This window comes from Cyanistes caeruleus, unplaced genomic scaffold, assembly GCF_971803275.1.
Source record: "Cyanistes caeruleus unplaced genomic scaffold, bCyaCae1.hap1.1 HAP1_SCAFFOLD_65, whole genome shotgun sequence".
Classification (NCBI taxonomy): Eukaryota; Metazoa; Chordata; class Aves; order Passeriformes; family Paridae; genus Cyanistes; species Cyanistes caeruleus.
Window position 1 is genome coordinate 370,399 of NW_028255884.1, and position 27,385 is coordinate 397,783.

The 27,385-nt window shown below is 37.9% G+C and overlaps 1 protein-coding gene and 1 long non-coding RNA gene across 2 annotated transcripts in view; both read right to left on the reverse strand.

The window, feature by feature from the left end:
• LOC147647078 (uncharacterized) overlaps nucleotides 1-27,385 on the reverse strand; it is an 813,449-nt gene that overhangs the window by 328,007 nt on the left and 458,057 nt on the right. The gene's annotated exons all lie outside the window — the stretch shown is intronic.
• The window catches only part of LOC147647087 (uncharacterized), a 69,764-nt gene continuing 65,323 nt past the window's right edge, over nucleotides 22,945-27,385 (reverse strand). Inside the window, 1 exon segment of the mRNA XM_086872374.1 lies at nucleotides 22,945-23,562. Coding sequence (XP_086728500.1) covers nucleotides 22,945-23,562 — 618 coding nt within the window.

Sequence of the window (27,385 nt, forward strand, 5' to 3'; positions counted from 1 at the left end):
AATTTTGTGGGATGTTTTTGAATTTTGCAGGATATTGTGGAGATTTTGTAGGAGTTTTGTGGAAATTTAAGGGATTTTCTGGAGACATGAAGGATTTTGAGGTATTTTCTTAGATTTTGTGGAAATGTGTGGGGATATTGTGGGATGTTTCTGGAATTTGCTGGGGTTTTGAGAACATTTAATGATTTGTGTGGGATTTTTCTGCAATTTAGTGGGATTTTTCTTGAATTTTGTAGTATATTGAGGAGATTTTGTGGGAGTTTTGTGGAATCTTGAAAGATTTTGAGATGAAATGAAGGGTTTTGAGGTATTTTCTTAGATTTTGTGGAAATGTGTGGGGATTTTGTGGGATATTTCTGGAATTTGATGGGGTTTTGAGGCAATTTAATGATTTTTGTGGGATTTTTCTTCAATTTTTGGGATTTTTCTTAGATTTTATAGGATATTGGGGTGATTTTGTGGGAGTTTTGTGGAATTTTGAGGGATTTTGAGGAGTCATGAAGGGTTTTGAGGTATTTTCTTAGATTTTGTGGAAATTTGTGGGGGTTTTGTGGGATGTTTCTGGAATTTGGTAGTGTTTTAAGAAGCTTTCTGCAATTTTGTTGGAGTTTTTTCTGGAAACTTGGTGTGATTTTTAGGAGACGTGAAGAATGGTTAGGGATTTTCTTAGATTTTGTGGAATTTTGTGGAGATTTGGTAGGATGTTTCTGGAATTTTGTGGGATTTTTTTGCACTGTTGTGGAATTTTCTGGTATTTTGTGGGATTTTGAGGAGACATGAAGGATTTTGAGGTATTTTTTTTGATTTTGTGGAAATTTGTGGGGATATTGTGGGATGTTTCTGGAATTTGGTGGGGTTTTCAGAACATTTAATGAATTTTGTGGGATTTTTCTGCAATTTTGTGGGATTCTTCTTGAATTTTGTAGGATATTGGGGTGATTTGTGGGATTTTTGTAGAATCTTGGGGTATTTTGTAGCGACTTGAAGAATTTTGAGGGATTTTTCTGAAATTTTGTGGAAATTTGTGGGTATTTGGTGGGATATTTTGGGAGTTTTCTGGGATTTTTTTGTACTGTTCTGGAATTTTCTGGTATTTTGTGGGATTTTTAGACTTGAAGAATTGTGAGGGATTTTTCTTAGATTTTGTGGAGATTTGGTAGGATGTTTCTGGAATTTTGTGAGATTTTTTTGTACTGTTGCGGAATTTTCTGTTATTTTGTGGGGTTTTGAGGAGACATGAAGAATTTTGAGGGACTTTTTTTGATTTTGTGGAAATGTGTGGGGATATTGTAGGATGTTTCTGGAATTTGGTGGGGTTTTGAGAACCTTTAATGAATTTTGTAAGATATTTCTTGCATTTGGTGTGATTTTTCTTAGAATTTGTAGGATATTGGGGTGATTTTGTGGGAGTTTTGTGCAATCTTTTGGGATTTTGAGGTGACATGAAGGGCTTTGAGGTATTTTCTTAGATTTTGTGGAAATGTGTGGGGATTTTGTGGGATATTTCTGGAATTTGGTGGGGTTTTGAGCAATTTAATGAATTTTGTGGGATTTTTCTTCAATTTTTGGAATTTTTTTTAGATTTTATATAATATTGGGGTGATTTTGTGGGAGTTTCGTGGAATTTTGAGGGATTTTGAGGAGTCATGAAGAATTTTGAGGGATTTTTTTTGATTTTGTGGAAATTAGTGGGGATATTGTGGGATGTTTCTAGAATTTGGTAGGGTTTTGAGAACATTTAATGAATTTTGTGGGATGTTTTTGAATTTTGCAGGATATTGTGGAGATTTTGTAGGAGTTTTGTGGAAATTTAAGGGATTTTCTGGAGACATGAACGGTTTTGAGGTGTTTTCTTAGATTTTGTGGAAATTAGTGGGGATATTGTGGGATGTTACTGGAATTTGGTGGGGTTTTGAGAATCTTTCTGCAATTGTGTTGGAGTTTTTTCTGGAATTTGGTGTGATTTTGAGGAGACGTGAAGAATGGTTAGGGATTTTCTTAGATTTTGTGAAATTTTGTTGAGATTTGGTAGGATGTTTCTGCAATTTTGTGGAATTTTTTGTACTGTTGTGGAATTTTCTAGTATTTTGTGGGATTTTGAGGTAACATGAAGTATTTTGAGGTATTTTTTTTGATTTTGTGGAAATTTGCGGGTACTTGTGGGATGTTTCTGGAATTTGGTGGTGTTTTGACAACATTTAATGAATTTTGTGGGATGTTTTTTAATTTTGCAGGATATTGTGGAGATTTTGTAGGAGTTTTGTGGAAATTTAAGGGATTTTGTAGAGACATGAAGGGTTTTGAGGTGTTTTCTTAGATTTTGTGGAAATTTGTGGGGGTTTTTTGAGATATTTCTGGAATTTGGTAGGGTTTAGAGAATCTTTCTGCAATTTTGTTGGAGTTTTTTCTGGAATTTGGTGTGATTTTGAGGAGACTTGAAGAATTGTGAGGGATTTTTCTTAGATTTTGTGGAATTTTGTGGAGATTTGGTAGGATGTTTCTGGAATTTTGTGGGATTTTTTTGTACTGTTGTGGAATTTTCTGGTATTTTGTGGGATTTTATGGAGACATGAAGAATTTTGAGGTATTTTCTTAGATTTTTGTGGAAATTAGTGGGGATATTGTGGGATGTTTCTGGAATTTGGTGGGGTTTTGAGAACATTTAGGGAATTGTGTGGGATTTTTCTGCGATTTTGTGGTATTTTTCTTGAATTTTGTTTTGAGGAGATTTGTGGGAATTTTGTGGAATCTTGAGGGATTTTGAGGAGACATGAAGGATTTTGAGGTATTTTCTTAGATTTTGTGGAAATTTGTGGGATTTTGTGGGATATTTCTGGAATTTAGTAGGGTTTTGGGAAGATGTAGGGAATTTTTTTAGATTTTTTTCTGAAATTTGGTGTGATTTTGAGGAGACTTGAAGAATTGTGGGGGATTTTTCTTAGATTTTGTGGGATATTGTGGAGATTTGGTAGGATGTTTTTGGAATTTTGTGGGATTTTTTTGTACTGTTGTAGAATTTTTTGTTGTTTTGTGGGATTTTGAAAAGACATGAAGGATTTTGAGGTATTTTCTTAGATTTTGTGGAAATTTGTGGGGATATTGTGGGATATTTCTGGAATTTGGTGGGGTTTTGTGCAATTTAATGAATTTTGTTGGATTTTTCTTCAATTTTTGGAATTTTTCTAAGATTTTGTAGGATTTTGGGGTGATTTTGTGGGAAGTTTGTGGAATCTTGAGAAATTTTGAGGTGACATTAACAATTTGAAGTATTTTTTAGATTTTGTGGAAATTTGTAGGGGTTTTGTGGGATGTTTCTGGAATTTGGTAGGGTTTTGAGAATCTTTCTGCAATTGTGTTGGAGTTTTTTCTGTAAACTTGGTGTGATTTTGAGGAGACGTGAAGAATGGTTAGGGATTTTCTTAGATTTTTTGAAATTTTGTGGAGATTTGGTAGGATGTTTCTGCAATTTTGTGGAATTTTTTTGTACTGTTGTGGAATTTTCTGGTATTTTGTGGGATTTTGAGGTGACATGAAGTATTTAGAGGTATTTTTTTTGATTATGTGGAAATTTGTGGGTAATTGTGGGATGTTTCTGGAATTTGGTGGGGTTTTGAGAACATTTAATGAATTTTGTGGGATTTTTCTTGAATTTTGCAGGATATTGTGGAGATTTTGTAGGAGTTTTGTGGAAATTTAAGGGATTTTGTAGAGACATGAAGGGTTTTGAGGTTTTTTCTTAGATTTTGTGGAAATTAGTGGGGATATTGTGGGATGTTTTTGGAATTTGGTGGGGTTTTGAGAACATTTAATGAATTTTGTGGGATATTTCTTGCATTTGGTGTGATTTTTCTTAGAATTTGTAGGATATTGGGGTGATTTTGTGTGAGTTTTGTGCAATCTTTAAGGATTTTGAGGTGACATGAAGGATTTTGAAGGATTTTTTTAGATTTTGTGGAAATTTGTGGGGTTTTTTTGAGATATTTCTGGAATTTGGTATGGTTTAGAGAATCTTTATACAATTTTGTTGGAGTTTTTTCTGGAATTTTCATGGGATTTTGAGGAGACTTGAAGAATTGTGAGGGATTTTTCTTAGATTTTGTGGAATTTTGTGGAGATTTGGTAGGATGTTTCTGGAATTTGGTGGGAGTTTTTTGTACTGTTGTGGAATTTTCTCGTATTTTGTGGGATTTTGAGGAGACCTGAAGGATTTTGAGGGATTTTTTTAGATTTTGTGGAAATTTGTGTGGATATTATGGGATGTTTTTGGAATTTGGTGGGGTTTTGAGCAATTTAATGAATTTTGTTGGATTTTTCTTGCATTTGGTGTGATTTTTCTTAATTTTGTTGGATATTGGTGTGATTTTGTGGGAGTTTTGTGCAATCTTCTGGGATTTTGAGGTGACATGAAGGATTTTGAGGGATTTTTTTAGATTTTGTGGAAATTAGTGGGGATATTGTGGAATGTTTTTGGAATTCGGTGGGGGTTTTGAGAACATTTAGGGAATTGTATGGGATTTTTCTGCAATTTCTTGGGATTTTTCTTGAATTTTGTAGGATATTGGGGTGATTTTGTGGGATGTTTGTAGAATCTTGAGGGATTTTGAAGAGACTTGAAGAATTGTGAGGGATTTTTCTTAGATTTTGTGGAATTTTGTGGAGATTTGGTAGGATGTTTTTGGAATTTTGTGGGATTTTTTTGTACTGTTGTAGAATTTTTTGTTGTTTTGTGGGATTTTGAAAAGACATGAAGGATTTTGAGGTATTTTCTTAGATTTTGTGGAAATTTGTGGGGATATTGTGGGATATTTCTGGAATTTGGTGGGGTTTTGTGCAATTTAATGAATTTTGTTGGATTTTTCTTCAATTTTTGGAATTTTTCTAAGATTTTGTAGGATTTTGGGGTGATTTTGTGGGAAGTTTGTGGAATCTTGAGAAATTTTGAGGTGACATTAACAATTTGAAGTATTTTTTAGATTTTGTGGAAATTTGTAGGGGTTTTGTGGGATGTTTCTGGAATTTGGTAGGGTTTTGAGAATCTTTCTGCAATTGTGTTGGAGTTTTTTCTGTAAACTTGGTGTGATTTTGAGGAGACGTGAAGAATGGTTAGGGATTTTCTTAGATTTTTTGAAATTTTGTGGAGATTTGGTAGGATGTTTCTGCAATTTTGTGGAATTTTTTTGTACTGTTGTGGAATTTTCTGGTATTTTGTGGGATTTTGAGGTGACATGAAGTATTTAGAGGTATTTTTTTTGATTATGTGGAAATTTGTGGGTAATTGTGGGATGTTTCTGGAATTTGGTGGGGTTTTGAGAACATTTAATGAATTTTGTGGGATTTTTCTTGAATTTTGCAGGATATTGTGGAGATTTTGTAGGAGTTTTGTGGAAATTTAAGGGATTTTGTAGAGACATGAAGGGTTTTGAGGTTTTTTCTTAGATTTTGTGGAAATTAGTGGGGATATTGTGGGATGTTTTTGGAATTTGGTGGGGTTTTGAGAACATTTAATGAATTTTGTGGGATATTTCTTGCATTTGGTGTGATTTTTCTTAGAATTTGTAGGATATTGGGGTGATTTTGTGTGAGTTTTGTGCAATCTTTAAGGATTTTGAGGTGACATGAAGGATTTTGAAGGATTTTTTTAGATTTTGTGGAAATTTGTGGGGTTTTTTTGAGATATTTCTGGAATTTGGTATGGTTTAGAGAATCTTTATACAATTTTGTTGGAGTTTTTTCTGGAATTTTCATGGGATTTTGAGGAGACTTGAAGAATTGTGAGGGATTTTTCTTAGATTTTGTGGAATTTTGTGGAGATTTGGTAGGATGTTTCTGGAATTTGGTGGGAGTTTTTTGTACTGTTGTGGAATTTTCTCGTATTTTGTGGGATTTTGAGGAGACCTGAAGGATTTTGAGGGATTTTTTTAGATTTTGTGGAAATTTGTGTGGATATTATGGGATGTTTTTGGAATTTGGTGGGGTTTTGAGCAATTTAATGAATTTTGTTGGATTTTTCTTGCATTTGGTGTGATTTTTCTTAATTTTGTTGGATATTGGTGTGATTTTGTGGGAGTTTTGTGCAATCTTCTGGGATTTTGAGGTGACATGAAGGATTTTGAGGGATTTTTTTAGATTTTGTGGAAAATTGTGGGCGTTTTGCGGGATGTTTCTGGAATTTGGTAGGTTTTTAAGAAGCTTTCTGCAATTCTGTTGGGAGTTTTTTCTGGAAACTTGGTGTGTTTTTTAGGAGACGTGAAGAATGGTTAGGGATTTTCTTAGATTTTGTGGAATTTTGTGGAGATTTGGTAGGATGTTTCTGGAATTTTGTGGGATTTTTTTGTACTGTTGTGGAATTTTCTGGTATTTTGTGGGATTTTGAGGAGACATGAAGAATTTTGAGGTATTTTCTTAGATTTTTGTGGAAATTAGTGGGGATATTGTGGGATGTTTCTGGAATTTGGTGGGGTTTTGAGAACATTTAGGGAATTGTATGGGATTTTTCTTCAATTTTGTAAGATTTTTCTTGAATTTTGTAGGATATTAAGGTTGTTTTGTGGGAGTTTTGTGGAAGCTTGAGGGATTTTGAGGTGACATGAAGGGTTTTGAGGTGTTTTCTTAGATTTTATGCAAATGTGTGGGGATTTCGTGGGATGTTTCTGGAATTTGGTAGGGCTTTGGGAAGATGTAGGGAATTTTTTGAGATTTTTTTCTGGAAATTTGAGGGATTTTCAGGAGACATGAAGAATTGTTAGGGATTTTTCTTAGATTTTGTGGAAAATGTGTGGGGATTTTGTGGGATGTTTCTGCAATTTGGTGGGGTTTTGAGAACATTTAATGAATTTTGTGTGATATTTCTGGCATTTGGTGTGATTTTTCTTGAATTTTGTAGGATATTGAGGTGATTTTGTGGGATTTTTGTAGAATCTTGAGGGATTTTGAAGAGACTTGAAGAATTGTGAGGGAGTTTTCTGAAATTTTGTGGAAATGTGTGGGGATTTGGTAGGATATTTCTGGAATTTTGTGGGATTTTTTTGTACTGTTGTGGAATTTTCTGGTATTTTGTGGGATTTTGAGGAGACTTGAAGAATTGTGAAAGTTTTTTCTTAGATTTTGTGGATATTTGTGAGGATATTGTGGGATGTTTCTGGAGATTTGGTGGGGTTTTGAGAACATTTAAGGAATTGTATGGGATTTTTCTGCAATTTCCTGGGATTTTTCTAAGATTTTGTAGGATATTGGGGTGATTTTGTAGGAGTTTTGTGGAATCTTGAAAGATTTTGAAGAGTCATGAAGGATTTTGAGGTATTTTCTTATATTTTGTGGAAATGTGTGGGGATTTTGTGGGATATTTCTCGAATTTGGTGGGGTTTTGAAAACATTTAATGAATTTTGTGGGATATTTCTGGCATTTTTTGGGATTTTTCTTAGATTTTGTAGGATATTGGGGTGATTTTGTGGGAGGTTTGTGGAATTTTTTAAGGATTTTGAGAAGACATGAACAATTTGAGATATTTTTTTAGATTTTGTGGAAATTTGTGGGGATATTGTGGGATGTTTCTGGAATTTGGTGGGGGTTTGAGAACATTTAGGGAATTGTGTGGGATTTTTCTGTGATTTTGTGGGATTTTTCTTGAATTTTGTAGGATATTGAGGAGATTTTGTGGGAGTTTTGTGGAATCTTGAAAGATTTTGAGGTGATATGAAGAATTTTGAGGTATTATTTTAGATTTTGTGGATATTTGTGGGGATTTTGTGGGATTTTTCTGGCATGTGGTGGGATTTTTCTTAGATTTTGTAGGATATTGAGGTGATTTTGTGGGATTTTTGTAGGATCTTGAGGGATTTTGGAGAGACTTGAAGAATTGTGTGGGATTTTTCTGAAATTTTGTGGAAATTTTTGGGGATTTGGTGGGATATTTGGGGAGTTTTCTGGGATTTTTTTGTACTGTTGTGGAATTTTCTGGTATTTTGTTGGATTTTTAGACTTGAAGAATTGTGAGAGATTTTTCTTAGATTTTGTGGAAATTTGTGGGGATTTTGTGCGGTGTTTCTGGAGCTTTGCTGGGGTTTTGAGAAAATTTAGGGAATTGTGTGGGATTTTTCTGCAATTTGTGGGATTTTTCTTGAATTTGGTAGGATATTGAGGAGATTTTGTGGGAGTTTTGTGGAATCTTGAAAGATTTTGAGTTGACATGAAGGGTTTTGAGGTATTTTCTTAGATTTTGTGGAAATTTGTGGGATTTTTTGGGATATTTCTGGCATTTGGTAGGGGTTTGGGAAGATGTAGGGAATTTTTTGGAGATTTTTTTCTGCAAATTTGAGTGATTTTGAGGGGACTTGAAGAATTGTTATGGATTTTTCTTAGATTTTGTGGGAATTTTGTGGCTATGGCGGGATGTTTCTGGAATTTGCCAGGGTTTTGAGAACATTTAATGAATTTTGTGGGATTTTTCTTGAATTTTGCAGGATACTGGGGAGATTTTGTAGCAGTTTTGGGGAAATTTAAGGGATTTTCAGGGGACATGAAGAATTTTGAGGTATTTTTTTCGATTTTGTGGAAATTAGTGGGGATATTGTGGGATGTTTCTAGAATTTGGTGGGGTTTTGAGAACATTTAATGAATTTTGTGGGATGTTTTTGAATTTTGCAGGATATTGTGGAGATTTTGTAGGAGTTTTGTGGAAATTTAAGGGATTTTCTGGAGACATGAACGGTTTTGAGGTGTTTTCTTAGATTTTGTGGAAATTAGTGGGGATATTGTGGGATGTTACTGGAATTTGGTGGGGTTTTGAGAATCTTTCTGCAATTGTGTTGGAGTTTTTTCTGGAATTTGGTGTGATTTTGAGGAGACGTGAAGAATGGTTAGGGATTTTCTTAGATTTTGTGAAATTTTGTTGAGATTTGGTAGGATGTTTCTGCAATTTTGTGGAATTTTTTGTACTGTTGTGGAATTTTCTGGTATTTTGTGGGATTTTGAGGTGACATGAAGTATTTAGAGGTATTTTTTTTGATTATGTGGAAATTTGTGGGTAATTGTGGGATGTTTCTGGAATTTGGTGGGGTTTTGAGAACATTTAATGAATTTTGTGGGATTTTTCTTGAATTTTGCAGGATATTGTGGAGATTTTGTAGGAGTTTTGTGGAAATTTAAGGGATTTTGTAGAGACATGAAGGGTTTTGAGGTTTTTTCTTAGATTTTGTGGAAATTAGTGGGGATATTGTGGGATGTTTTTGGAATTTGGTGGGGTTTTGAGAACATTTAATGAATTTTGTGGGATATTTCTTGCATTTGGTGTGATTTTTCTTAGAATTTGTAGGATATTGGGGTGATTTTGTGTGAGTTTTGTGCAATCTTGAAGGATTTTGAGGTGACATGAAGGATTTTGAAGGATTTTTTTAGATTTTGTGGAAATTTGTGGGGTTTTTTTGAGATATTTCTGGAATTTGGTATGGTTTAGAGAATCTTTATACAATTTTGTTGGAGTTTTTTCTGGAATTTTCATGGGATTTTGAGGAGACTTGAAGAATTGTGAGGGATTTTTCTTAGATTTTGTGGAATTTTGTGGAGATTTGGTAGGATGTTTCTGGAATTTGGTGGGAGTTTTTTGTACTGTTGTGGAATTTTCTCGTATTTTGTGGGATTTTGAGGAGACCTGAAGGATTTTGAGGGATTTTTTTAGATTTTGTGGAAATTTGTGTGGATATTATGGGATGTTTTTGGAATTTGGTGGGGTTTTGAGCAATTTAATGAATTTTGTTGGATTTTTCTTGCATTTGGTGTGATTTTTCTTAATTTTGTTGGATATTGGTGTGATTTTGTGGGAGTTTTGTGCAATCTTCTGGGATTTTGAGGTGACATGAAGGATTTTGAGGGATTTTTTTAGATTTTGTGGAAAATTGTGGGCGTTTTGCGGGATGTTTCTGGAATTTGGTAGGTTTTTAAGAAGCTTTCTGCAATTCTGTTGGGAGTTTTTTCTGGAAACTTGGTGTGTTTTTTAGGAGACGTGAAGAATGGTTAGGGATTTTCTTAGATTTTGTGGAATTTTGTGGAGATTTGGTAGGATGTTTCTGGAATTTTGTGGGATTTTTTTGTACTGTTGTGGAATTTTCTGGTATTTTGTGGGATTTTGAGGAGACATGAAGAATTTTGAGGTATTTTCTTAGATTTTTGTGGAAATTAGTGGGGATATTGTGGGATGTTTCTGGAATTTGGTGGGGTTTTGAGAACATTTAGGGAATTGTATGGGATTTTTCTTCAATTTTGTAAGATTTTTCTTGAATTTTGTAGGATATTAAGGTTGTTTTGTGGGAGTTTTGTGGAAGCTTGAGGGATTTTGAGGTGACATGAAGGGTTTTGAGGTGTTTTCTTAGATTTTATGCAAATGTGTGGGGATTTCATGGGATGTTTCTGGAATTTGGTAGGGCTTTGGGAAGATGTAGGGAATTTTTTGAGATTTTTTTCTGGAAATTTGAGGGATTTTCAGGAGACATGAAGAATTGTTAGGGATTTTTCTTAGATTTTGTGGAAAATGTGTGGGGATTTTGTGGGATGTTTCTGCAATTTGGTGGGGTTTTGAGAACATTTAATGAATTTTGTGTGATATTTCTGGCATTTGGTGTGATTTTTCTTGAATTTTGTAGGATATTGAGGTGATTTTGTGGGATTTTTGTAGAATCTTGAGGGATTTTGAAGAGACTTGAAGAATTGTGAGGGAGTTTTCTGAAATTTTGTGGAAATGTGTGGGGATTTGGTAGGATATTTCTGGAATTTTGTGGGATTTTTTTGTACTGTTGTGGAATTTTCTGGTATTTTGTGGGATTTTGAGGAGACTTGAAGAATTGTGAAAGTTTTTTCTTAGATTTTGTGGATATTTGTGAGGATATTGTGGGATGTTTCTGGAGATTTGGTGGGGTTTTGAGAACATTTAAGGAATTGTATGGGATTTTTCTGCAATTTCCTGGGATTTTTCTAAGATTTTGTAGGATATTGGGGTGATTTTGTAGGAGTTTTGTGGAATCTTGAAAGATTTTGAAGAGTCATGAAGGATTTTGAGGTATTTTCTTATATTTTGTGGAAATGTGTGGGGATTTTGTGGGATATTTCTCGAATTTGGTGGGGTTTTGAAAACATTTAATGAATTTTGTGGGATATTTCTGGCATTTTTTGGGATTTTTCTTAGATTTTGTAGGATATTGGGGTGATTTTGTGGGAGGTTTGTGGAATTTTTTAAGGATTTTGAGAAGACATGAACAATTTGAGATATTTTTTTAGATTTTGTGGAAATTTGTGGGGATATTGTGGGATGTTTCTGGAATTTGGTGGGGTTTTGAGAACATTTAGGGAATTGTGTGGGATTTTTCTGTGATTTTGTGGGATTTTTCTTGAATTTTGTAGGATATTGAGGAGATTTTGTGGGAGTTTTGTGGAATCTTGAAAGATTTTGAGGTGATATGAAGAATTTTGAGGTATTATTTTAGATTTTGTGGATATTTGTGGGGATTTTGTGGGATTTTTCTGGCATGTGGTGGGATTTTTCTTAGATTTTGTAGGATATTGAGGTGATTTTGTGGGATTTTTGTAGGATCTTGAGGGATTTTGGAGAGACTTGAAGAATTGTGTGGGATTTTTCTGAAATTTTGTGGAAATTTTTGGGGATTTGGTGGGATATTTGGGGAGTTTTCTGGGATTTTTTTGTACTGTTGTGGAATTTTCTGGTATTTTGTTGGATTTTTAGACTTGAAGAATTGTGAGAGATTTTTCTTAGATTTTGTGGAAATTTGTGGGGATTTTGTGCGGTGTTTCTGGAGCTTTGCTGGGGTTTTGAGAAAATTTAGGGAATTGTGTGGGATTTTTCTGCAATTTGTGGGATTTTTCTTGAATTTGGTAGGATATTGAGGAGATTTTGTGGGAGTTTTGTGGAATCTTGAAAGATTTTGAGTTGACATGAAGGGTTTTGAGGTATTTTCTTAGATTTTGTGGAAATTTGTGGGATTTTTTGGGATATTTCTGGCATTTGGTAGGGGTTTGGGAAGATGTAGGGAATTTTTTGGAGATTTTTTTCTGCAAATTTGAGTGATTTTGAGGGGACTTGAAGAATTGTTATGGATTTTTCTTAGATTTTGTGGGAATTTTGTGGCTATGGCGGGATGTTTCTGGAATTTGCCAGGGTTTTGAGAACATTTAATGAATTTTGTGGGATTTTTCTTGAATTTTGCAGGATACTGGGGAGATTTTGTAGCAGTTTTGGGGAAATTTAAGGGATTTTCAGGGGACATGAAGAATTTTGAGGTATTTTTTTCGATTTTGTGGAAATTAGTGGGGATATTGTGGGATGTTTCTAGAATTTGGTGGGGTTTTGAGAACATTTAATGAATTTTGTGGGATGTTTTTGAATTTTGCAGGATATTGTGGAGATTTTGTAGGAGTTTTGTGGAAATTTAAGGGATTTTCTGGAGACATGAACGGTTTTGAGGTGTTTTCTTAGATTTTGTGGAAATTAGTGGGGATATTGTGGGATGTTACTGGAATTTGGTGGGGTTTTGAGAATCTTTCTGCAATTGTGTTGGAGTTTTTTCTGGAATTTGGTGTGATTTTGAGGAGACGTGAAGAATGGTTAGGGATTTTCTTAGATTTTGTGAAATTTTGTTGAGATTTGGTAGGATGTTTCTGCAATTTTGTGGAATTTTTTGGTACTGTTGTGGAATTTTCTGGTATTTTGTGGGATTTTGAGGTGACATGAAGTATTTAGAGGTATTTTTTTTGATTATGTGGAAATTTGTGGGTAATTGTGGGATGTTTCTGGAATTTGGTGGGGTTTTGAGAACATTTAATGAATTTTGTGGGATTTTTCTTGAATTTTGCAGGATATTGTGGAGATTTTGTAGGAGTTTTGTGGAAATTTAAGGGATTTTGTAGAGACATGAAGGGTTTTGAGGTTTTTTCTTAGATTTTGTGGAAATTAGTGGGGATATTGTGGGATGTTTTTGGAATTTGGTGGGGTTTTGAGAACATTTAATGAATTTTGTGGGATATTTCTTGCATTTGGTGTGATTTTTCTTAGAATTTGTAGGATATTGGGGTGATTTTGTGTGAGTTTTGTGCAATCTTTAAGGATTTTGAGGTGACATGAAGGATTTTGAAGGATTTTTTTAGATTTTGTGGAAATTTGTGGGGTTTTTTTGAGATATTTCTGGAATTTGGTATGGTTTAGAGAATCTTTATACAATTTTGTTGGAGTTTTTTCTGGAATTTTCATGGGATTTTGAGGAGACTTGAAGAATTGTGAGGGATTTTTCTTAGATTTTGTGGAATTTTGTGGAGATTTGGTAGGATGTTTCTGGAATTTGGTGGGAGTTTTTTGTACTGTTGTGGAATTTTCTCGTATTTTGTGGGATTTTGAGGAGACCTGAAGGATTTTGAGGGATTTTTTTAGATTTTGTGGAAATTTGTGTGGATATTATGGGATGTTTTTGGAATTTGGTGGGGTTTTGAGCAATTTAATGAATTTTGTTGGATTTTTCTTGCATTTGGTGTGATTTTTCTTAATTTTGTTGGATATTGGTGTGATTTTGTGGGAGTTTTGTGCAATCTTCTGGGATTTTGAGGTGACATGAAGGATTTTGAGGGATTTTTTTAGATTTTGTGGAAAATTGTGGGCGTTTTGCGGGATGTTTCTGGAATTTGGTAGGTTTTTAAGAAGCTTTCTGCAATTCTGTTGGGAGTTTTTTCTGGAAACTTGGTGTGTTTTTTAGGAGACGTGAAGAATGGTTAGGGATTTTCTTAGATTTTGTGGAATTTTGTGGAGATTTGGTAGGATGTTTCTGGAATTTTGTGGGATTTTTTTGTACTGTTGTGGAATTTTCTGGTATTTTGTGGGATTTTGAGGAGACATGAAGAATTTTGAGGTATTTTCTTAGATTTTTGTGGAAATTAGTGGGGATATTGTGGGATGTTTCTGGAATTTGGTGGGGTTTTGAGAACATTTAGGGAATTGTATGGGATTTTTCTTCAATTTTGTAAGATTTTTCTTGAATTTTGTAGGATATTAAGGTTGTTTTGTGGGAGTTTTGTGGAAGCTTGAGGGATTTTGAGGTGACATGAAGGGTTTTGAGGTGTTTTCTTAGATTTTATGCAAATGTGTGGGGATTTCGTGGGATGTTTCTGGAATTTGGTAGGGCTTTGGGAAGATGTAGGGAATTTTTTGAGATTTTTTTCTGGAAATTTGAGGGATTTTCAGGAGACATGAAGAATTGTTAGGGATTTTTCTTAGATTTTGTGGAAAATGTGTGGGGATTTTGTGGGATGTTTCTGCAATTTGGTGGGGTTTTGAGAACATTTAATGAATTTTGTGTGATATTTCTGGCATTTGGTGTGATTTTTCTTGAATTTTGTAGGATATTGAGGTGATTTTGTGGGATTTTTGTAGAATCTTGAGGGATTTTGAAGAGACTTGAAGAATTGTGAGGGAGTTTTCTGAAATTTTGTGGAAATGTGTGGGGATTTGGTAGGATATTTCTGGAATTTTGTGGGATTTTTTTGTACTGTTGTGGAATTTTCTGGTATTTTGTGGGATTTTGAGGAGACTTGAAGAATTGTGAAAGTTTTTTCTTAGATTTTGTGGATATTTGTGAGGATATTGTGGGATGTTTCTGGAGATTTGGTGGGGTTTTGAGAACATTTAAGGAATTGTATGGGATTTTTCTGCAATTTCCTGGGATTTTTCTAAGATTTTGTAGGATATTGGGGTGATTTTGTAGGAGTTTTGTGGAATCTTGAAAGATTTTGAAGAGTCATGAAGGATTTTGAGGTATTTTCTTATATTTTGTGGAAATGTGTGGGGATTTTGTGGGATATTTCTCGAATTTGGTGGGGTTTTGAAAACATTTAATGAATTTTGTGGGATATTTCTGGCATTTTTTGGGATTTTTCTTAGATTTTGTAGGATATTGGGGTGATTTTGTGGGAGGTTTGTGGAATTTTTTAAGGATTTTGAGAAGACATGAACAATTTGAGATATTTTTTTAGATTTTGTGGAAATTTGTGGGGATATTGTGGGATGTTTCTGGAATTTGGTGGGGGTTTGAGAACATTTAGGGAATTGTGTGGGATTTTTCTGTGATTTTGTGGGATTTTTCTTGAATTTTGTAGGATATTGAGGAGATTTTGTGGGAGTTTTGTGGAATCTTGAAAGATTTTGAGGTGATATGAAGAATTTTGAGGTATTATTTTAGATTTTGTGGATATTTGTGGGGATTTTGTGGGATTTTTCTGGCATGTGGTGGGATTTTTCTTAGATTTTGTAGGATATTGAGGTGATTTTGTGGGATTTTTGTAGGATCTTGAGGGATTTTGGAGAGACTTGAAGAATTGTGTGGGATTTTTCTGAAATTTTGTGGAAATTTTTGGGGATTTGGTGGGATATTTGGGGAGTTTTCTGGGATTTTTTTGTACTGTTGTGGAATTTTCTGGTATTTTGTTGGATTTTTAGACTTGAAGAATTGTGAGAGATTTTTCTTAGATTTTGTGGAAATTTGTGGGGATTTTGTGCGGTGTTTCTGGAGCTTTGCTGGGGTTTTGAGAAAATTTAGGGAATTGTGTGGGATTTTTCTGCAATTTGTGGGATTTTTCTTGAATTTGGTAGGATATTGAGGAGATTTTGTGGGAGTTTTGTGGAATCTTGAAAGATTTTGAGTTGACATGAAGGATTTTGAAGGATTTTTTTAGATTTTGTGGAAATTTGTGGGGTTTTTTTGAGATATTTCTGGAATTTGGTATGGTTTAGAGAATCTTTATACAATTTTGTTGGAGTTTTTTCTGGAATTTTCATGGGATTTTGAGGAGACTTGAAGAATTGTGAGGGATTTTTCTTAGATTTTGTGGAATTTTGTGGAGATTTGGTAGGATGTTTCTGGAATTTGGTGGGAGTTTTTTGTACTGTTGTGGAATTTTCTCGTATTTTGTGGGATTTTGAGGAGACCTGAAGGATTTTGAGGGATTTTTTTAGATTTTGTGGAAATTTGTGTGGATATTATGGGATGTTTTTGGAATTTGGTGGGGTTTTGAGCAATTTAATGAATTTTGTTGGATTTTTCTTGCATTTGGTGTGATTTTTCTTAATTTTGTTGGATATTGGTGTGATTTTGTGGGAGTTTTGTGCAATCTTCTGGGATTTTGAGGTGACATGAAGGATTTTGAGGGATTTTTTTAGATTTTGTGGAAATTAGTGGGGATATTGTGGAATGTTTTTGGAATTCGGTGGGGGTTTTGAGAACATTTAGGGAATTGTATGGGATTTTTCTGCAATTTCTTGGGATTTTTCTTGAATTTTGTAGGATATTGGGGTGATTTTGTGGGATGTTTGTAGAATCTTGAGGGATTTTGAAGAGACTTGAAGAATTGTGAGGGATTTTTCTTAGATTTTGTGGAATTTTGTGGAGATTTGGTAGGATGTTTTTGGAATTTTGTGGGATTTTTTTGTACTGTTGTAGAATTTTTTGTTGTTTTGTGGGATTTTGAAAAGACATGAAGGATTTTGAGGTATTTTCTTAGATTTTGTGGAAATTTGTGGGGATATTGTGGGATATTTCTGGAATTTGGTGGGGTTTTGTGCAATTTAATGAATTTTGTTGGATTTTTCTTCAATTTTTGGAATTTTTCTAAGATTTTGTAGGATTTTGGGGTGATTTTGTGGGAAGTTTGTGGAATCTTGAGAAATTTTGAGGTGACATTAACAATTTGAAGTATTTTTTAGATTTTGTGGAAATTTGTAGGGGTTTTGTGGGATGTTTCTGGAATTTGGTAGGGTTTTGAGAATCTTTCTGCAATTGTGTTGGAGTTTTTTCTGTAAACTTGGTGTGATTTTGAGGAGACGTGAAGAATGGTTAGGGATTTTCTTAGATTTTTTGAAATTTTGTGGAGATTTGGTAGGATGTTTCTGCAATTTTGTGGAATTTTTTTGTACTGTTGTGGAATTTTCTGGTATTTTGTGGGATTTTGAGGTGACATGAAGTATTTAGAGGTATTTTTTTTGATTATGTGGAAATTTGTGGGTAATTGTGGGATGTTTCTGGAATTTGGTGGGGTTTTGAGAACATTTAATGAATTTTGTGGGATTTTTCTTGAATTTTGCAGGATATTGTGGAGATTTTGTAGGAGTTTTGTGGAAATTTAAGGGATTTTGTAGAGACATGAAGGGTTTTGAGGTTTTTTCTTAGATTTTGTGGAAATTAGTGGGGATATTGTGGGATGTTTTTGGAATTTGGTGGGGTTTTGAGAACATTTAATGAATTTTGTGGGATATTTCTTGCATTTGGTGTGATTTTTCTTAGAATTTGTAGGATATTGGGGTGATTTTGTGTGAGTTTTGTGCAATCTTGAAGGATTTTGAGGTGACATGAAGGATTTTGAAGGATTTTTTTAGATTTTGTGGAAATTTGTGGGGTTTTTTTGAGATATTTCTGGAATTTGGTATGGTTTAGAGAATCTTTATACAATTTTGTTGGAGTTTTTTCTGGAATTTTCATGGGATTTTGAGGAGACTTGAAGAATTGTGAGGGATTTTTCTTAGATTTTGTGGAATTTTGTGGAGATTTGGTAGGATGTTTCTGGAATTTGGTGGGAGTTTTTTGTACTGTTGTGGAATTTTCTCGTATTTTGTGGGATTTTGAGGAGACCTGAAGGATTTTGAGGGATTTTTTTAGATTTTGTGGAAATTTGTGTGGATATTATGGGATGTTTTTGGAATTTGGTGGGGTTTTGAGCAATTTAATGAATTTTGTTGGATTTTTCTTGCATTTGGTGTGATTTTTCTTAATTTTGTTGGATATTGGTGTGATTTTGTGGGAGTTTTGTGCAATCTTCTGGGATTTTGAGGTGACATGAAGGATTTTGAGGGATTTTTTTAGATTTTGTGGAAAATTGTGGGCGTTTTGCGGGATGTTTCTGGAATTTGGTAGGTTTTTAAGAAGCTTTCTGCAATTCTGTTGGGAGTTTTTTCTGGAAACTTGGTGTGTTTTTTAGGAGACGTGAAGAATGGTTAGGGATTTTCTTAGATTTTGTGGAATTTTGTGGAGATTTGGTAGGATGTTTCTGGAATTTTGTGGGATTTTTTTGTACTGTTGTGGAATTTTCTGGTATTTTGTGGGATTTTGAGGAGACATGAAGAATTTTGAGGTATTTTCTTAGATTTTTGTGGAAATTAGTGGGGATATTGTGGGATGTTTCTGGAATTTGGTAGGGTTTTGAGAACATTTAGGGAATTGTATGGGATTTTTCTTCAATTTTGTAAGATTTTTCTTGAATTTTGTAGGATATTAAGGTTGTTTTGTGGGAGTTTTGTGGAAGCTTGAGGGATTTTGAGGTGACATGAAGGGTTTTGAGGTGTTTTCTTAGATTTTATGCAAATGTGTGGGGATTTCATGGGATGTTTCTGGAATTTGGTAGGGCTTTGGGAAGATGTAGGGAATTTTTTGAGATTTTTTTCTGGAAATTTGAGGGATTTTCAGGAGACATGAAGAATTGTTAGGGATTTTTCTTAGATTTTGTGGAAAATGTGTGGGGATTTTGTGGGATGTTTCTGCAATTTGGTGGGGTTTTGAGAACATTTAATGAATTTTGTGTGATATTTCTGGCATTTGGTGTGATTTTTCTTGAATTTTGTAGGATATTGAGGTGATTTTGTGGGATTTTTGTAGAATCTTGAGGGATTTTGAAGAGACTTGAAGAATTGTGAGGGAGTTTTCTGAAATTTTGTGGAAATGTGTGGGGATTTGGTAGGATATTTCTGGAATTTTGTGGGATTTTTTTGTACTGTTGTGGAATTTTCTGGTATTTTGTGGGATTTTGAGGAGACTTGAAGAATTGTGAAAGTTTTTTCTTAGATTTTGTGGATATTTGTGAGGATATTGTGGGATGTTTCTGGAGATTTGGTGGGGTTTTGAGAACATTTAAGGAATTGTATGGGATTTTTCTGCAATTTCCTGGGATTTTTCTAAGATTTTGTAGGATATTGGGGTGATTTTGTAGGAGTTTTGTGGAATCTTGAAAGATTTTGAAGAGTCATGAAGGATTTTGAGGTATTTTCTTATATTTTGTGGAAATGTGTGGGGATTTTGTGGGATATTTCTCGAATTTGGTGGGGTTTTGAAAACATTTAATGAATTTTGTGGGATATTTCTGGCATTTTTTGGGATTTTTCTTAGATTTTGTAGGATATTGGGGTGATTTTGTGGGAGGTTTGTGGAATTTTTTAAGGATTTTGAGAAGACATGAACAATTTGAGATATTTTTTTAGATTTTGTGGAAATTTGTGGGGATATTGTGGGATGTTTCTGGAATTTGGTGGGGTTTTGAGAACATTTAGGGAATTGTGTGGGATTTTTCTGTGATTTTGTGGGATTTTTCTTGAATTTTGTAGGATATTGAGGAGATTTTGTGGGAGTTTTGTGGAATCTTGAAAGATTTTGAGGTGATATGAAGAATTTTGAGGTATTATTTTAGATTTTGTGGATATTTGTGGGGATTTTGTGGGATTTTTCTGGCATGTGGTGGGATTTTTCTTAGATTTTGTAGGATATTGAGGTGATTTTGTGGGATTTTTGTAGGATCTTGAGGGATTTTGGAGAGACTTGAAGAATTGTGTGGGATTTTTCTGAAATTTTGTGGAAATTTTTGGGGATTTGGTGGGATATTTGGGGAGTTTTCTGGGATTTTTTTGTACTGTTGTGGAATTTTCTGGTATTTTGTTGGATTTTTAGACTTGAAGAATTGTGAGAGATTTTTCTTAGATTTTGTGGAAATTTGTGGGGATTTTGTGCGGTGTTTCTGGAGCTTTGCTGGGGTTTTGAGAAAATTTAGGGAATTGTGTGGGATTTTTCTGCAATTTGTGGGATTTTTCTTGAATTTGGTAGGATATTGAGGAGATTTTGTGGGAGTTTTGTGGAATCTTGAAAGATTTTGAGTTGACATGAAGGGTTTTGAGGTATTTTCTTAGATTTTGTGGAAATTTGTGGGATTTTTTGGGATATTTCTGGCATTTGGTAGGGGTTTGGGAAGATGTAGGGAATTTTTTGGAGATTTTTTTCTGCAAATTTGAGTGATTTTGAGGGGACTTGAAGAATTGTTATGGATTTTTCTTAGATTTTGTGGGAATTTTGTGGCTATGGCGGGATGTTTCTGGAATTTGCCAGGGTTTTGAGAACATTTAATGAATTTTGTGGGATTTTTCTTGAATTTTGCAGGATACTGGGGAGATTTTGTAGCAGTTTTGGGGAAATTTAAGGGATTTTCAGGGGACATGAAGAATTTTGAGGTATTTTTTTCGATTTTGTGGAAATTAGTGGGGATATTGTGGGATGTTTCTAGAATTTGGTGGGGTTTTCAGAAAATTTAGGGAATTGCATGTGATTTTTCTGATATTTTGTGGGATTTTTCTTGAATTCTGTAAAATATTGAAGAAATTTGGTGGTAATTTTGTGGAATTTTGAGGAATTTTGAGGAGACATGGGGAATTTTGTGGTATTTTTCTAGATTTTGTGGAAGTTTGTGAAAATTTGGTAGGATGTTAGTGTAATTTTGTGAGGTTTTGAGAATATTTCTGCAATTGTATTGGAGTTTTTTTCTGGAATTTTGTTGGATATTTTATTGATTTTTTGGAGATTTGTGGAGATTTTGTGGGATGTATCTGGAATTTGGTAGGGTTTTCACAAGATTTCTGCAATTTTGTGAGATTTTTCTGCAATTTTGTGAGATTTTTCTGCAATTTTGTGGGATTTTGAGGAGACTTGAAGGATTTTGAGGTATTTTCTTAGATTTTGTGGAAATGTGTGGGGATTTTGTGGGATGTTATTGGAATTTGGTAGGGCTTTGGGAAGATTTAGGGAATTTTCTGAGATTTTTTTCTGGAATCTTTAGGGATTTCGTGGAGACTTGACAAATATTGTGGGATTATTCTTAGATTTTGTGGAAATTTTTGGAGATTTTGTGGGATTTTTCTGGAATTTGGTAGGGTTTTGAGAATATTTCTGCAATTTGGTGGCATTTTTTTCCAGAATTTTATGGGATTTTGTGGAGACTTGAAAAATTTTGACGGATTTTTCTTGATTTTGTGGAATTTTTAGAGATCTGGTGGGATGTTTCTGGAATATGGTAGGGTTTTGAGAAGATTTAGGGAATTTTGTGGGATGTTTATGGAATTTTGAGGGATTTTTGTGGAATTTTGTGTGATTTTGAGGAAACGTGTAGGAATCTAGAAATGCAGGGACATTTCTCTGTCTATTCAATTATTTAAAGAATATATGAATCATATATAATATTGACAGAACGGCTTCCAAATATCCCTGAGCAAGCCAGGGTTTGTAAGAAATATGATAGAAAGTAGAAAAATGTTTCTTTTAACACTGAGGTGAAAATATAGATTTTTAGAGGGTTTCACACGTGGAGTAAAGATGAAGGAAAAAAGGTGTAGTTTTTAATTTTTCTTCTTCCTTCTTCTCCATGCTTCTGCAGTTTTTAGAAGCACAAAGAATGATTGGTTTAGAGTTAGTCACACGTTTAATTACGTGAGTAGATCTAGAAAACCTATTTGTTGAGATATAATAACAATACACGTGTCTGTAGTTAATAGGGTAAAAATTGGTATAAAGGTGAAAAGACCGCGTGGTTCGGGGCCATTTTGTATCATTAGAACGAGATGAGCCAGGCTGTGGTGATTTAAGCTTGTGCAGCTCATCTGGATAGACCTGCCAGGTTTTTGTAAGGATCCTTCAATAAACACCAGAAACCAGAATCTAATGAGCCCGGGAGTTTTCTTCGAATGTTAAGGACTGAGATAAGTGGGACTCCCCATGAGGGAGGATTCCAGAGGAATTCAGCCCAAAGGAGGCTGAGAGACTAGAGAAAAGTTATATCCACAAAAAATTCAGCCCTAAAGAAGCAAAAAGAGAAAAGTTACACCAATCCCCATCCCACCCATCCTGCCCCACCCAATGCCCATCTCACCCCTCCTGATTTCCATCCCACTTCACCCAATCCCCTTCCAACCCCATTCCACCTGATGCCTTCAGAAGGCTGACCTAGAACAGAGGCTGGACAGAGTTAAGAATAAAGTTTATTAAAAGGCCTTAAAGGATACACCTTGGGCAGTACAAGAACCTGGCCAGAGCTACACCCAGGACTGACCAAAAATGGTCACAAAAATGGACAACTCATCATGAGGTCATACATTTTTAGAAGTTTAGGTCCATCTGGATATTGGGGCTCATTGTGCAGTGACAGCTTCAGATGATGAAGTCCCATCTTTCTTGTTTTCTCTCTTCAGTCCACCCTTCTTCATGCTTTTGGGCCTGAAACTTGTAACAATTGTCCTTGGTATCAAGCTAGAAAAGGAATTGTTTTGTCTACCTACTCTGTGAAGAGAGCTCACTAACACTTAATACGAAGTTCAAAACTACAAACCTAGGCAGCGCAGAATATGAAAAATATGAAAGCTAAAACTTAAGACATCACACCCTGAGGGACTGTGAAATTGAATAATTTTGGAGAGGGACTGAGTAGAATTCAGTGGCATTGAGTGGTTTTGAGGTGACAGATCAAACCCTCTCGTCTCTTTGAGTGCCAAGAAATGGAGACAACTCTACCAAATAACGCCACAACCCCCAAATACCCCAAGTATCTCCCAGATTCCCTTGAAGCACTAGTAAAATGTGAGGTTTTAGATGCCTTTGATGAATTTGTTGATTTTTACCACTATTTCTCTGTTTTAAATAGATGAAGATAAATCCAAAGATAATTGAAACCAAAATAAAATGATCATCACCCCAGTGTGTTCCCAACACAGATCACTGGGAACGTGGGTCATCAGAGCTCTGCCCAACATGGGTCCTCTGATGGGAGATGGAGCTGGAGCAGCACACGAAGCTCTTCCTGCACTTGGGGAACTCACAGGGCTTCCCTTACCGGTGCCTCCGTTGGTGTTTGGTCAAGTTAGAGCTCTGGGTGAAGCTCTTCCCACACTGGGGACACTCACAGGGCCTCTCCCCGGTGTGGATGCGCCGGTGGGTGATGAGGTGGGAGTTGTACTTGAAGCCCTTCCTGCAGTCAGGGCAGCGGAAGGGCCTCTCATCCGTGTGAATCCGCTGGTGCTGGAGGAGATGGGAGCTGCTCTGAAACCTCTTCCCACACTCAGGACACTCATAGGGCCTCTCCCCAGTGTGGATCACCTGGTGGATGATGAGTTGGAACCTCCGGCTGAAGGTCATCCCACACTCCCCACACTCATAGGGCCGTTCCCCAGTGTGGGTCCTCTGGTGGCAGATCAGGCTGTAGTTGTGGCTGAAGCTCTTCCCACATTCCCCACACTCATAGGGTCTCTCCCCAGTGTGGATGCGCCGGTGGGTGATGAGGTTGGAGTTTCGCTTGAAGCCCTCCCCACAGTCAGGGCAGCAGAAGGGCCTCTCATCCGTATGAATCCGCTGGTGCCTGAGGAGATTGGAGCTCCTCTGAAACCTCTTCCCACACTTGGAACACTCCTAGGGCCTCTCCCCAGTGTGGATGCGCTGGTGGATGATGAGTTGGGAGTTGCAGCTGAAGCCCTTCCCACATTGCCCACACTCATAGGCCCATTCCCCAGTGTGGATCATCTGGTGACAGATCAGGCTGTTGCTGTGGCTGAAGCTCTTCCCACACTCCAAGCACTTGTAGGGCTTCTCCCCATCCTGAAGCTGCTCATGGACCACCAGCTCAGAGCCCTGGCTGGATCTCCAGCCGCCTTCCCGGCACAGGGTGGGTCTTTCCTCCTCAGAGCACCCTGGGATGGGTTTGGAGCCCCTCCTCCGTCAGGATCTCTGGGGATTTTCCTCCCCATTGGATTCCTGCACTGTGGTACCGCTGAAAACGGCCTCTTCTACGAGGTTCTGCCGTGGGGATTTGTCCTCCCTGGTCTCCATCCTCAGCTCCTTGTCTGGAGGAGGAAGGACAAGGAGAGGATGGGATTTGCCTCCGTGCCAGAGGGAAGGGGAAGGAGATCCCCCCAGTGCGTCCCCGGCAGGACGGCGTCGGCAGCGAGGTTGTCCTGCAGCCGGGGGCCAGGCTGGGCTGGGAGATGGAGCAGGAGAGAGGGGGAAAGGGGCACTGACTTCCTCCTCACCTGCCTGGGTGTCCTGGTGCATCTTCCTCACAGCTGCCTCCTCCATCCAGCCAAAAGTCTGGGAATGAGAAATCCATGTTTGGGGAGAAATACAATTCATGTGCACATTGGAATAGGGGGTTCCTCCTGCCCAAGTCCATCTCTAGAAATCACAAGCCTTCCATAAAAACCTCCCAAACACCAAGATTCAGCCCTGAAATTGCCTCCCAGGAGTTCCCCATCTCTAGTCTCTCCTGTTTGGGGTTCAAGGGTTCCCCCCTGTCCCAGCTGCTGGGAGTCAAGCTTGTACTGGGGACAACCTGTCTGCTCAGTCCCTACCATCCCCAGGCTGCTGGGAGTGCCAGGAATCCGAAAAGTTCCCCGTTTCCATCTCCCCACTTAAGGATGGTGAGACCCCCCAATGTCCCCCCAAGTAGGATTTTCCGCTCAGCTTTGGAGTTCCACATTCTCCAAACATCCCTGCCCGCAAAACAAACCCAACCCAGGGAACCCCCCCAGGATGTCCGGGCAAAGCTCCCACTCCCCCATCACCTGTGGGATGGTGGGTGATGATCCCACAGGAGGGGGCTATGAATTCATGGAGTGCTTGACCTTGTGGTTACTTCTCCTTTCCCTGATCCTCCTTTGTCCCTCCTCTTCCTCCCTCTCCTCCCCTTCCATCCTTCCTCCTCCTCTTCCTCCCTAACCCCACCTCCTTCTCCTACTTCCATCCTTTCTCTCTCTCCTTCTTCATCCCTCCTCTTCCATCCCTCCACCTCCTCCCCCAGGAGCAGTGACACCCTCGGTGCCCCATTCCCAAACCCCTCACAGCCCACGGCAGGAGCGGGGATGGAGCCGGGACAGGTCGGGATGGGCAGCGCGGGGCTCTCCGCTGCTCCCACCCGCTGGGGACGGGGGGAACCCGGCCCGGGGAAAAGGAGAGGGAAACTGGGAAAATTGGGGGCTGCAGATCCAACCTGGGGCTGGCTGGGAACCCTGGCTGGGGACTGCCAGCCCTTGGGGCTCCTCTGGGGAGATGTGGGACCGGGGAACACAGAGAGGGCTGGGGGATCCCAGGAGTGGCAGCACTGGCAGGGACTGGTTTGGACTGGGATCATCCTGGCAGTGGCTGAGATTGCACTGGCTGTGTACTGACATCATACTGGGATCATACTGGGATCATACTGGCAGTCAGTAGGAGCCTGCAGGGGGCAATTGAGACCACGTTGTGAGGAACTGGGAATATGCCCTGCGCTCCCCAGAACTCCCGGATCGACCCCCATAGGTCCCATGTGTCCCCCAGACCCTTCAGGATCCCCGAGTGCCCCCTCAGCACCCGTTCGAGGCCCCCCAAAGTGTCCCTGGATCCCTGAATGCTCCCGACCCCACAGATTCCCCTTCCAGCCACTGCTGGGAATTCATCTCCCATCATCCCACAACACAGTTCCGCGCCCAAACCTACTGCCGTGCCCCGCGCCCTAAAGAGCCCGGTTACACCTCCCCAGGTTCCCCCCAAGTGCTCCCGAGCCGTGTACATTCGCCCCCAGGACCTGCAGCCACGACTCGGACGCAAAAATATTCTCCAAGCGCTTCCCCACACCGCCAAACGCGCCTTCTGAGCCACTTCCGGGACTACAGCTCCCATCATGCTCCGCGGCGCCCATAGAGAGCTATTCCAGCCGGGACTTCATCTCCCGTCATGCCCCGCGACTCACCAGAACTCATTGGAGATGCGCCTCCAACTCCCATGATGCTCCGCGGCGCCATTAAGCCTCATTATACCGGTGCCTACAACTCCCATCATCCCCCGCGGCCCAGAGAGCCCCGTTACAGCCCCCCAAGTGCCCGCCTGGACCCCCAGGTGTTCCCCCTGACCCCGAATTGTCCCACAGAATCCCCAAGTCCCCCTCCAAGTGCCCACCCGGCTCTCCCAAGCGCCCTCCAGACCCCCAAGTTCTCTCTAAATTCCCTCCCCAGACCCAAAACTGCCCCAAATGTTTCTCAGAAAAGTCTCCATGGACCCCAAACTTGCTCCTTTTACCCTGTCTGAGGAGATTTTAATAATGATAATCTAAGGATTACAAATAGGTGTAATTAGCATAAAGAGGGAGAAATAGTGGTTAATTAATTTATGAAAGGAATTTTGGTATTTAGAAACAAAGACCAATAATGTTTTTAGTTGCTAAAAATGTATAAATTCTTTCATATAAATATAAAAATTAGGTTAGAAAAATACAGAATTATTATAAAAAAGTAAAATTTTGTTTTTATTAATGAATCAGATTTTAATGATAAAGAAAAGTTGATAAATGTTCTCAATGTTTTGGGCTGTCAGTCCCAGGTGGGCAATGTCAGACATGCTGAGGCTCGGGGTGAGGAGCAGGTTGGCCAAACAGGGGCAGCCCACAAGGGGCTCATTCTTCTCCCTGACCAGACCTCCTCAGGAGACATTCAGCATCAGGATCACTTGGGGAATGCTTCTGTCACCTCTTCTCTCAACTAGAAAATAAAAAAATACACCCTTGATTTAAAAAAAAAAAAAAAAAAAAAAAGGTGGATTTGAAAATCTTCCTCCTCAACAGAACTCCAAGCTGACTCCAAGCAGCTGCACAAGCCTTGGACTTGAAGACAGTGGAAGGAAGAGAAAGAGCCCCCGAGGCTTTCTGTATTTTAATGAACCCCAGTCTGGATTTGGGGCTGATACCAGCACCCTCAGGCACTGAGAGAAGATTGAAGGTGCTGCTCAAGGAGTCAGAAGCAAAACTCCAAGTCCCTTGGAGCATCCCTGGGCCCCACTGACTGCCGGCTCCTGGCACACACAGCCATGGCATGGTCCAGTCTCACGCTGGGACACCTCCTGCACCAAAATTCTACCCTGGCAGGGACTTTTCTTTCTCCTCCCCTCCAGGCTGAACCTGCCAAGCTGCACTTTGGGGAGGTTTCCTTCTCTTCCCACTGCCAAGGAAAGCTGTCTCTCCTGCTGTTCACAGACAGAGAAGGGCTGCTGGGGGATGTGGGGGTTGGAGGCTGCCTGGGGTACAGTGGCCATGAAATCACTGAGTTTTGAAATATTCTGTGAAAGAAGGAGGGGCATCAACAAAACTCCCACACTGGACTTAGGGAGAACAGACTTCAGCCGATTAAAGATGCAGATATGGGGAGTACTAAATCAGCTACTGAGTTTTTTAAGGGAAAGAGCCTTTTAAAACAAAGGATTCCAGGAAGGATGGACACACTTCAAGAAAAAAGTCTTGAAGGAGCAGGAACAG